The 12891-nt window shown below is 35.8% G+C and overlaps 1 protein-coding gene across 1 annotated transcript; it reads right to left on the reverse strand.

The window, feature by feature from the left end:
* Positions 1-6732: 6732 nt before the first annotated feature.
* LOC136678256 (glutamine synthetase-like) lies at positions 6733-10953 on the reverse strand. Its single transcript, XM_066656235.1, has 6 exons — positions 10871-10953; positions 9560-9744; positions 8371-8505; positions 8006-8182; positions 7315-7409; positions 6733-6936 (listed from the first exon to the last, which is right to left on the reverse strand). Exons 2-6 carry the CDS (start codon positions 9723-9725, stop codon positions 6733-6735), a joined length of 777 nt encoding a protein of 258 aa, XP_066512332.1. The 5' UTR covers positions 9726-9744; positions 10871-10953.
* Positions 10954-12891: the final 1938 nt, after the last annotated feature.

Raw genomic sequence — 12891 nt, forward strand, 5'->3', positions numbered from 1 at the left:
AGAGCTAATGATATGTTGGATGCAGTAGTGAAGGACAGCAAGAATGCACTGCCTTGCAAAAAAGCTGGCGTTTAGCTTGATTGATTGTCTGTAACTGCTTCATCCTGAACAGGATAGTGGTGAATTCTGAGCAAGATAGAAACAGTACCACTTTAAAATTAGAGTGCATTTAAGATGGTGTATAAATGGCATACAAACTTGTTTATTACATGGTTATTAATTAGGTGGTAAACATCTTAAAAGACATTAATAATAATTTGTAACACATAGATAGGATGGGCAATAGTGACCTCTTTTGTTTTTTGGTCTAACACTGAAAGTGTCAGAGAACTTATAGAAAATAGCAAAGTAAATAAGCTGAGACCTGAGAATATGAGTTTAGTCATTTCACATGTTAAGTATGCCACATTATAATTAATGTATAAATAACACACTCTGTTGGTGGTTAATATATTAAATGTATTGGTTAAACATATTAACACACACACACATATATATATATATATATATATATATATATATATATATATAAGCAAAAAAATGCCAGACCTCTTTCTGTACATGCTACAACAACATGGCTTTGTAGACACAGAGTATGGCAACAGGCAACAACCACCATGGACTGTGGAGCAGTTGAAGTCTTGTATCAAGTACAATGTGCAAAAATCAAGGCCCTCCAACAATAAAAGCCAATCAGATTGCTGGTTAATTTAAAAGCAATAAAGTCAACTTCAAACAAAAAAATCATTAGGGATTTATTTAAATATGCCCCCCCTCCCAAATCATTGTTTTATTTGTACATTTTACTTGAAATGAGAAAAGGACATTAGTTATTTATAATTATTTATAAGTCTTGTTGAAATATAATGACATTAATTTAAAATGTAATTTGATTTGACATAAAAACTACAAGGCTTTCTCAGTGTACAGGTTATGGTGCTGGGGCCATCGAAATTTCACTCTGGGAGAGCTACACATAACAATGAATGGTGTAAATATTAGTGAAATAAGATCAGGACAGATCTGATTTAGAGCACTGTGTTCAAATCACCAAAATATTATGTTGGCAGTATGTTATAAAATACATTTTATTTTTATCTGAAGCCTATTAATAAAAACAGGCTTCTATTTACAGATACAGACAACACCTGTTTCAAAAGCTTAAGATGGCACTTTTGAATACAAGATCATTCACAAACAAGAGTCTTTTAATTAATGATTTTATTCGTGCCCTCACAATTTTAAGGTTTTTTTTCAATCAGCAAGACCACACAAAAGAGGGGGTGGAATAGCAGCTATCTTCGCCGAGCAGTTTGGATGCAACAATATTGATTTAAGAAAATATTCGTCCTTTGAGCATTTGACTATTGTATTTAAGTCAGAGGTGGATGTGATTATTTTAACATTTTACAGACCACCCAAGACACCCTCATCATCTCCCTGAATTCTCTGTTCATTATTCGGACCAGGTATGACCATATAATTCTCGTTGGAGATGTGAATATCCATATTACAGTTTGTTACAATTGCTAACAGCACTTTCTCCAATCTGTAGTCACATTTTCAAAACCCATTAGCACAATTCATTTATTTTTTACAAAATATGCAGTAAATTAACATGTTTCTAAAATGCTATGTATGTTGATTTTTTTTGTTGATTACTGGTAAAAATTTCACGACCATGTGGTGGTAAATTTTGCTCTCTCTGTGGTGGTGCCCTCAATGGTACATATCCCACATGTTTAGTTAGGGAACATAATTGTATCACAGTTTTTTATAATTGCAGATTTTAAAGTTGTGTTGATTTCATATGCCCCAATCCATATCCATGATTGTTCATTTATTTTACACAGTTCTATAATAAAATTTTACAAATATTCACCTCTCCTTCTGGAGAAGAGAATGTAATGTAACTTTAAGGAACACAACTGAACTCTAAAACCACTGTTGTACCTGTAATGGTACATTTACACTGTTTGTACCTTTAGTGACAATGATGTACCTGTACAGTGTATTTTTTCCCTGAGAGTGTACAGTTATAAACACTTTTATTGCACTATGTCTGTCATGAACTCTTTTTTGTCTACCATAGAGTAAATATTAGTAATTTGCCTATAGATAGTATGTTACCAAAAATGCACACATTTGACACTAAAGGAAAAAGACAGTGGATGTCCTTTATTTGCTGGTAGAACTGAAACATGGAAAGTTATACTGTTTCTGTAATGCCATTAACTGGTAAAATTTTGAGAGTTATTTTGCTGTGATGTGCCAGTGTTTTGAAAGAATGACTCAATATTATGGTAGGTTTGCCATGTTTTGATAGAGTTAGGTTAGTGAATGTAGAGAAAGTTTAGCTTGAATATTGAAGGCTAGACTTGGCACTTAATGAACAAAATGTGGTTTTGAGCAGAAAATGAACTATTTGGTGACTTGTGTGATGTAGTTGTATTGCTGTGTTAAGAGTTTAGAAAAGGTATCTTAGGTATTGGTAAACATTTGTTATCAGTTGTAAAAAACTGTAATATTTACTGAATGGTAAACGAAAAAATTGTTCATGATAGACTTGGTGCATTAAAAGTGTTTACAACTGTACGAATGGTAAACGCTTGTTAACAACTATAAAAAACTTTAATAACAGCACTGACTCAATGGCTATGACATTTCTAAATATTTTAGATAGCCTAGGATTAGCACAATATGTCACTGAGGCCACACATAAACTAGGATATACACTTGACCTAGTAATCTCACATGGGATAGTCATCAACAATGTTTCAGTGGCCGACATTATGGCTTCTGACCATTACTGTGTGCTCTTCGAGGCTTTGCTAAGCACATCTACTAAAAAAATTGAAGTTATTACTCAAAAAATATCACTTAGATGCCTCAGCTCAACAATTATTTTCAGAACTTGTAAACTATATAGATTTCATTCATTAAATGAAGTGGTTGATGCATTTAACAGTAACCTAAGTAGCATATTGGACAGCGTTGCACTGGTTAAGATAAAAAACATATCGCACCCAAGAACTTAAGAGATTGTAATACCAGGGATCTGTTTTCAACTGGTTATTAAAGCCTGGTCCAATCTGTGACATTTCTAGCTTAGCATCAGCCTCAAAGTGTGAAGAATGCACATTTCTTTAACAATAAAATAAAACTATTAGAGCTAGTATTGTCAGAAATTGCAGTAACCCATGTGAGCCGTCTGCCCTGCAATAAGCCAGCAACATTGAGCAATTTTAGTATCATCTCTGAGGAACATCTATGCAAGATAGTAAAACAGAGCAAACAATCAACTTGCTTCCATGACCCTGTCCCCACTAAAGATTTTAAAAACTTTCTTAATAGTGTCTCTATTTTAATGCGTTTTTACAACTGCTGTGCTCAAACCACTATTAAAGAAGCAGAATCTATACTATAGCATGGTCAGTAATTACAAGACTATATCAAACTTACCTTTCACAAGTAAGATACTAGAAAAAGTTAAATAGCTTTTTAAATATAAATGGTATCTTGGAGAGACTCCAGTCAGGTTTTATATCAAATCACAAGACTGCCTTAATCAAAATAGTCAATAATCTTAGATTAAGTGCCACTGCAAACAAGGTCTCAGTTCTGATTGCTCTAGATTTCAGTGCGGCCTTTGACACTATTGATCACATAATTTTAATCAATCAATTACAAAACTGGCTTGGTCTATCTGGATGTGTCCTTAACTGGTTTCAAACATACATCACTGAGAGACAATTTGATATCAGCCTCAGAGATCACATATCCAAAAAATACAACATATCATGTATTTTATGGATGCCTCCTGGACACCTCCCACTCGAGGTATACCAGGCATATCCAACAGGAAGGAGGCCCCCGGGTAGACCCAGGACACGCTGGAAGTGTTATATCTTCCGGCTGGTCTGGGAACAATTTGGAATCCCCAAGGAGGAGCTGGTGGAAGTTGTGGGGGACAGTGGGCTTCTTTGCTTGCCCTGTAGTGACCCTAAAATGGATAAGTGGAAAAGGTGATGATATGATGACGAAGATCATGCAGTGTTGCACATGAAAGCTGTCTTGGTCCCCTGCTTTTTTCATTATATATGCTACCACTGGGGAATATAAACAGAGAATCCAACATTAATTTCCAGATGATACCTAGCTATATGTTACCATTGAGCCGAATAAAATACATGCTCTTTGCTCTCTGACTACCTTATAGGTTGACTACATCATAGGAGTGTGATTATGCTGTCCCATTTCCAAGACTCATTCATATGTGGCCAACAAATGCATCCAGAATAGGTTAAATTTAAGCAGAATACCTCAACCTTAAGATTAGGAATATTTGTTTAAAAGGTTTGTATTGACCAGTATCAATACTACACCATGTTCACTGAGGAGAGGTTAGACACAAATGCAAGACCAGGATGCAAAGTGTTACAGATGAGATGTGTATTTATTAACAGAATGATATGACCCTCCACTGATTGTTTGTATCTCAGTACAAAATACAGACCTTGCAAATATGGAGGAAATACGGAAGAAATAAATGGGAGGAAAAAAAATAATTAAATTGAAATTAAAGAAAGAAAAAAAATTGAAGAGTATAAAATTTGCAGCTGCCGTGCGGAGAGCAGTGAGAGCAGTTTCTCATACAGCTCCATCCCTGGAGCAGAGAAGCTACATAGAGAGAGACATGTCTCCAGCATTTCCATTTCTGTGAGCAGAATAACCGAAGGGAGAGAGTTGTCTCTCCTGCACACGGTCAGTCCATCGAGTTGTGCTATGGGTATATCAAGGCTGCCATTACTTTACTGCAGAATACCACTGATGGAGCAAGACATGCACAGGTGATCTATGGCATCCAATAAGGATGTTTAGACTCCATGACATCATTGATGAACAGTTATTATCATATAAGAGCAAGAAAAAAACAAAAGAAAATGAATAATTAAAAATATATAAATATTTATAAAAATATAAGAATAAATAATAACATTAATAAAACAAGAGAAAAAATAATAAAGATTTTATAACAGTAAATATATAACAAAATGAAAAATAAATGAGTCAATAGAGAGAGAAAGTAAATTAAATACACATGTTGGTGAACAGACATTTTAATTTATGTAAGGTTTTATTTATCATTTTCAAATTTGTTTTTATACTTATTATTATGGAGGAAATTGAGTCTTATATTCATTTATTATTTACTTTAATTTAGTTTGTCAGGTTTGGTCCTCCATATATTAGAGTAACAAAAACAATATGCATAAACAACTACAATAGAAACATTTCACATTTTCTTTTACTCTGGACAAGTTTTTCCATTTAAAATTTCTTTCTCGTCTGTTTGTATAAGAAAGTTTGTTCAAATCTTCACTACACAGGCAGACAATCTTCATATGCATGTGTTTTTTCAAGTGTCTCTCTTATCTTATCTCTTTCTGTCTCTCTCTCCTGCACAGCGCATCTGATGACACCTGCACAGCTCACTGGGAGTTAGCTTTTGGCTCGACATCTTGGATCTTTGGGAGTCCGTTAATTTTCTGTAAAACATGCATGATGCAGCACTTTGTTTAGTAATGATATACTTCAAGCATATTCAACTCAAAATAAACAATGTATCAATACTTGACAGTATATAAGCCTTAAATCTGTATATTAGCGCTCTTAGCCACAATGCTAATCCAGGCAAGGACACTTATAGGCCCGCTAACAACCAGCTAACAACTAAACATGTATACACATAGCATATGCTCTAGACCTTTTCCTTTTTCACTTTCACAATTTAAATGTCTTTCAACATAAATATTGCCACATAAACATTTATTTAGCAAGTATCTAAACTCACCAGAGATTTCCTTCACAAAATAACCGATTGAGGGCAAAAAAAATATTCAAAAACAATTATATATATATATATATATATATATATATATATATATATATATATATATATACATACACAGGTGCTGGTCATAAAATTAGAATATCATGAAAAAGTGGATTTATTTCAGTAATTCCACTCAAAATGTGAAACTTGTATATTTGTAGATTGTAGTTTCCTAACCCAGTGATTTTCTAGTGTATACCGGTATAAAATGCATGGTTAGAACCCTTCAAGGTAAAAATAATATACAGTATTAATCTAATACAAGCAGGTTAAGAAAATGAAAGGGGGGTGAAAATGAAGGTTCAGTCCAGACAACAACAGAAGTGAAAGACAGATTAAAAGTAAGAGATTTAACAGTCAACAGGTTCCTCTCCCTCTATTTTCAGCAGACATGTGCGTATCAGCACCTGAGTAACAGCGTAATGCTTGCAGTTGGTGGACAGACAAATGGAAAATGACAAAATAATTTTACAAATTAGAATATTTGTACATTCGAAGTGTATGATATATGACTTAAACTTAAACTACTACCCCTATAAATATACTTAAATTGTATTAAAAGGGTAGCCAAAATAACATATGACTAGTACACTCAGTATATATTAAGTATAATTTAATAAAATTTAAAATACTTATTAATAGTGATTTAGTACACGTTATTGGTTCCAAAATAACATATTTTAAGTACACTTTTATTTCTGCAAAGGATAGTAGATTTGATTTTGGGAGTGTGTTAGAAAGCAGTCCAAGAAATTAATGTTTCTTCCTGTAATGATCCACTGATGGATAAATGACCTCAGCCCCATACACCCACTTTAGAGATGAATACTGTTCACTTACTTGACTCCTCCTTCTTCCCGCATCTCCTTAGTGCTGAAGTTTGTGTGGCATCTGCCTCCATTCCAGTTTCCAGTGACTGGTTTGGGGTCAAACGAAGCCACGACGCCAAAGTCTTCACACACTCGCTGGAGGATGAATCGAGCCACCCACAGGTGATCTCCCATCTCGATCCCCACACAGGGTCCCACCTGGAACTCCCACTGAGAGAAAGAACAGCAGACGAGCACTGAACTCATGCCCTGCTAAACTATTCTTACCAAGTGATGTGTGCAGTATAGTCAGTATTCAAAACGTTATTAAAATATAGTTGTGAGAACTTTCTCTGAATAAAAATATTTTAAATAAGTAAAATTGTCCAGAAATAGACTAAATAATCTTGCAATGTTCTTGTAAAATTAAACATTTATCAGGACTATTTTAAGGTGACTTTACTAAACTAGTGATCAGTTCTGTAACCACTTAGTACACACCTGCAGCTGAACTAAATAATGACAATCAGCTGAGGTCTTACAGCTCTTCTCTTCATTAACTGATTTATTGATTAATGATTTCTAGTGAGTTCAGCTGGTGGTCTGTACCTGAGCAGGCATGGACTCTGCATTTGTGCCTGAGATCTTCACTCCAGCGTACAGACACGCTTGATAGTGGGCTTCTACGATGTCTCTGCCATATGCTTTAGGGGGGAACAGTACAGTTACACAGGGATTCAGGACTTGGCTAAACTGCTGTAAGTGTGATTATGCTGCTAGGGATTGTGATTTTAAAGTGTGCTGGAATACAAAAAGACAAAAATGACAACAGTTTAAAGATTGGCCTGCATTAAGATCAAAAACAGCTGATGTAGACAGAGCTGAATAACTTTAATAATGAAAAGTAAGCTGAACATTTGGCTTGGTCTGCAATATTAACCCTATTCAACATCATAACATTTACTGCCAATTTAAAAGAGAACATTTTAAGTATATTGTCTTATTAAGTATCAGATACTAAATCGAAGCCTCAAACTCAATAAGACAATGTTATGGTCCTTTTAAATAAGGGGAAGAAAAGAAATCCCTGCTTTCACATACTCTCCACCCAGATTATGTAATCCTGGAGGGTCGGGCTGAGATACGATGACATGGTCCATAACAGACATCACAATTCTGAGTCACCAACACGACCGCAAAGACCATTGTACTTAGAAACACTCAGAATCCCCAGTGCCCACATCCTACACCTAAATTAACACAGGGTGCAACAGCAGTAGAGCAGAATATGAAGTCCTACTAAAACACATGAATATGCAGTGATTCTGACCTTGTGGTCCAGGAAAGCCATTGGAGGGCCACCCAAACGGATGTCCGTCTGTGCCCAGGACGGTGTACTCCTGCTTCATCCTGAACCAAGTGCTCTGGCCCGCCACCATCTTCATTAGCTTATTACACGTTAAACAATGATTGTTTTCTGATCAGAAGGAGAGGAGGGAAGGGAATGAACAATATTTAAACCCAAACCTATAATACTTTCACTGTGATATTCCTGATCCTAGTGTTCAGTACTGAAATATCAGAGTTTTACTCACGACTGTGCTCGTGTGTGCAAGCTCAAAGCATGGCAAGTTGCATATTCAGAAAAATCATGTTCTTATTTACCTGCAGGTTTGCGGTTGTATTTCAGCACTTCACACAGGACTAGTTTGTTGGGGTCTTTGCGGAAAGGGTCTCTGAACATGACAGAGGGAGTCAGGTACATTTCTTTTTTGTCGAAGACATTCCATTCTGGGAGTTCTAGACAAGGAGGGGTGTAAAGGGTAGAAGTTAATCAAAGTCAAACTGGTCTATAGGCGATATTCAGTGACTTACAGCACCTTTTTCAAATTCTCTTCCAAAATAAACTCAGTTCCACCTTAAGTAACAATTAAGTCAGTGTGACCCACCTATGGAGCAACATCCTCATCTCTTTTAATGCTTTTCAATGTTAAGAGGTCTCTCCAGCACAAACAGAATGGAGAGATACAAATATTCTCTGAATTTTATAAAAATTGCATTGGATTACAATTGTGAACATTGCCTTTAAACCTTATATTTAATGGAAATTTTTGGGAAAAATACTTGCCCATGATTAATTTGATGCCACCAACACAATTCAAAATATGGGACATAGGCATGTTTACCACCGTGTTGCATTAGTTCCGGTCTCCATTATAAAAAGTTTTTTTTTTTTTTTTTTGTATTGTTTTTTTTCACAAAGCACAAATTGTTTTCTGTGGGTGACAGGTCTGGACTGGTTTTGCTCCTGGACTCCTTACTAAAGGGCCCTGCTGTGGTTACCCATGCAGAATGTGGATTGGCCTCATCTTACTGAAATAAACAAGGCCTTCCCAGAAAATGTTGCCTTGTTTTCTCAATGGCAGCATATTGCTCCAAACTCCAAACTGCAAATCACACACAACTTGTGACATGCGGTTGTTTCACAATTTACTCGTAAGATCTTTCACAGAGTGGCAAACCACTCTCCATCATGATTTGACAGCTGGTCAATGAGTGTATTTAACATATTATATTACTCACTATGAAGGGTAATATAGTCAGAAAGAGGTATACAGATAAAAATATAAATGGAGAGGTCACTGCATCCAGTACCAGTGCAGGGTGTCAATAGTTTAGCATCTACTAGAAAGCATAAAATTGCAACAGTTTCAATAATATGCATTCCTTGTGTGTGTGTGTGTGTGTGTGTGTGTGTGTGAGAGAGAGAGAGAGAGAGACAAAGAGAGAGAGGTGATAGCTAGTAAGACATGCACCCCGCGTCTTCATATTTAAGCAAAGCAAACCTCCTTACCATCAATGCTTTTTGGCTCAGAGTCCAGGGTTCTGGTCTTACATCTCAGCCCTTCTCCTGTTCCATCAATCCAGATGTACATGGCCTGGACTTTATCCCCTTGAGAAAGCTCCATATACCAGCGCTTGACCAGTTTATTCAACTGGGAACTGGCCGACCTCGCCATGTTTATTACTATGTAACACCTAAGAGGGAAAGACAGAAATGGTGAGACAGAAACAGATTATGAAAGAGCTGATTCACTGCAAATAAATTTTGCATGTACCTATTATATAAGTGCAATCTATCTAACTCATGCAGGGTGGCACATGAGCTGCACGGTGGCGCAACAGGGTCCTGGGTTTGTGGGTTTGAGCCCCTCTCAGGTGACTGTTAACTGTATTGCTTGTGTGTCATCTACATGCTCCAGTTTCCTCCCACTATCCAAAATCACACACTAGTAGGTGAATTGTTCATGCAAAAATGTTTACTGCTGTGAGGGTGTGAGTGAATATGTGAGTGTATGGCCCTGTGCTGGACTGGCACCCTGTGTTGGGTGTGATCCTGCCTTGTATCCAACGATAAAAACTACTGGGAAACAAAAAATGTGTGAAATTCAGGTTCCTGTCATTATTATGTTTTGAAAGAAATTATAATGAGAAGAGATTAGAGTTTGTTCTTGGCTGTTGGTCTAACATCTCTCTGCAAGAATATTAACACAAAACAGCAAGGGAACAACCTAGAATAAAATGTATTATTTGGATATTATTTAGATTTCCTGTTCACCCTTAAATTGTGCTGCAATTGCATTCTATCACCTATAGATGACACGAGGACGTGATGTTCATATTATGAGGCTAAATATTGCACTTTTGGCTTTATTTTTAAGGGCATTACCTCAAAATTATTCGATACTAAATGTTATTGTTGATAAATTATGCCTCGAATTTGTTAGTTATATTGTGAGTAGTCCCCTTTTCAAAAATGTGGAAAGCATTAAATAAACAAGGAAAACAAGGCACTTATTTGGTTCTAGTAAAATAATTGGTCACATTGTTAAAATGACTGTATCTCAGCTCTTCTAGGTATCAGCAGGTCAAGGCAAGTTGCTGCGCTTTAAGTTAATTTGTTAAATACTCAGCTGCATTGAATTTTCAACAAAATCATGACGATGCAACATGAAGGAAAATCATTGAAATGTATCTTTAAGGCTGAAAATAGTTTGCATTAGAAGAGAAAGGCACATACCATCAATAAACATTACATGCACAAAAAATGAATGACAAAAAAGAAGGAATTTTAAGAGAAATAAAAAGAACACTGAAACTGTACCTGGAGAGCAGTGAGAACTAGAAGAATGAAAGCAGGACTGACGGGTCCAGATTTGTTCAAGTTAATTTGGTGTTTAATGCTGCTTCATCCTCTGAGCTAAGATGAGAAATTCACTGATTTATATTATTACTGGAACAATGATGTGCTCTGTTAGACCAGAGGGTGTGGCCTAATACATGCACACAACCCTCATTGGTGAAGTCAAGTCAAGTCAAGTCAAGTTTTATTGTCAATTCTGCATATGTACAGGACATACAAAGGATTGAAATTACGTTACTCTCCTCTCCAAGCTGCAGTAGCATTTAACAAAAATAGACTAAATTCAACTAAACTAAGTAAATATATATATAAATATATACTAAATATATGAAAGTGAACAAACAGAAGACAAGTGCAGGACATACGATACAAGCAGCTCACTGATAGACATACATGAGACAATGGGACACTGACTGAAGACAATAACTTGATTTGGAGGTAGGATAATGGATGTACAAGTGTAAACAATAGTGCAAGATAATAGTATAACAATTAAATAAAGTGAAAAAGTGCATACCGGTTCTATTGAAGAGTCACAGGCTGTTCACAAGTGGTTTACAGTTGAAAAGATTTATTTATTTTTTTTACTGAATAAAAACAGGAATAATGATAAACAGGGATGAAATATAATTTAATTAAAGATCAATTTTGCCTGACTCTCAAACACAAGTGGGTTTTTACATTTCAACATATTGTTTTGTGCTCAAATTGTGCTTTCAGATTTAATTAAACTTGAGAACATTTGGATTTTGGACATAGTTGCATTTAATAAAATTCTCTACAGGGAGCAAATGGAAACATAGTGTCTGTATATTTATTGAGATTAACCTCCTGTGGGAGTTTAATTAATAAGTAATCTATTTAAACACTTACATACATTCTGTACTCTTAATACATACATATACCTTATGTCCATATACACACCCATACATTTTTTATGAACATATACACACACTCCATATATGCCCTATACCTCATTTAAAGAGAAAATTATAGATGTAATTGTGATGTAATATGTGTGTGTGTGCTGCTCTGAGGATGGTGTGTGAGCCTGCTGTAAGTAGCAGGTTGTGTGTTGAGAAGCCTCACCCAAGGCTAAGAGACACTGGGAGTGGAGGAATAGCATGTTTCTAGAACAAGGCCTCACACACAGAACTAGTCGGGCTGCTGGGGAGAGGGCGGGGGGGGGGGGGGGTGTAATTTTCAAGGCCTGACCTGGGCCTGTGATTGTTCCTTTTTAAAAATATAGGTTAAATCTGGGTTTGGAAATAATGGTAAAGCATTGGGACAACAGTCACTGATTACGCAAATTATGACGTGACAGATAACCAAAGAATACAATGTGATTAAATGTAAGGTTTAGGAAGCAGTGTTGTTTCATGATCTAACAATAATCTGTGTTTGTGATGGTGCTTAGTGTTAGTGTGTGTGTGTGTGTGTGGTGTTTAGTCTTGTTAACAGTCTTATTTAGTGTTTAGTCTTGTTTCTGTGTAATCAATGAATAGTTATTTTAATGAATCCCTGCAAGTCTCGTTATTTTATGATTAAAGATAGATGTAATTTAATTTGTAATTTAATACAGTTACACTTTCAGTACCAGGAAGACACACTATTAAATGAGATAAAACTTTAAAATGCTGGAAATTATACATTAAGTACCAGGAAAGTACACCCCAAATGTGCAGGAAGTATATTGTAAATACCATAAAATTACACTTCAAAACACTGGCTGTATTATAAATTGTTACCAACATAATATACAGTATTTAATCTAACCCAAGCCAGTTAAGATAATGAAAGAAGGAGGGAAATAAGGAGGTTCAGTCCAGACAACGACAGAAGTGAAAGACAGATTAAAAGTGCGAGTTTTAACAGTCCACAGGTTCCTCTCCCTCTTCATTCAGCAGACATGTGCGTATCAGCACCTGAGTGACAGCATAAGGGTCGCAGTTGGCGGACGGAAGATGGTCCTCGAAGTATCC

The sequence above is a fragment of the Hoplias malabaricus genome, chromosome Y (genome assembly GCF_029633855.1).
Source record: "Hoplias malabaricus isolate fHopMal1 chromosome Y, fHopMal1.hap1, whole genome shotgun sequence".
Lineage (NCBI taxonomy): Eukaryota > Metazoa > Chordata > Actinopteri > Characiformes > Erythrinidae > Hoplias > Hoplias malabaricus.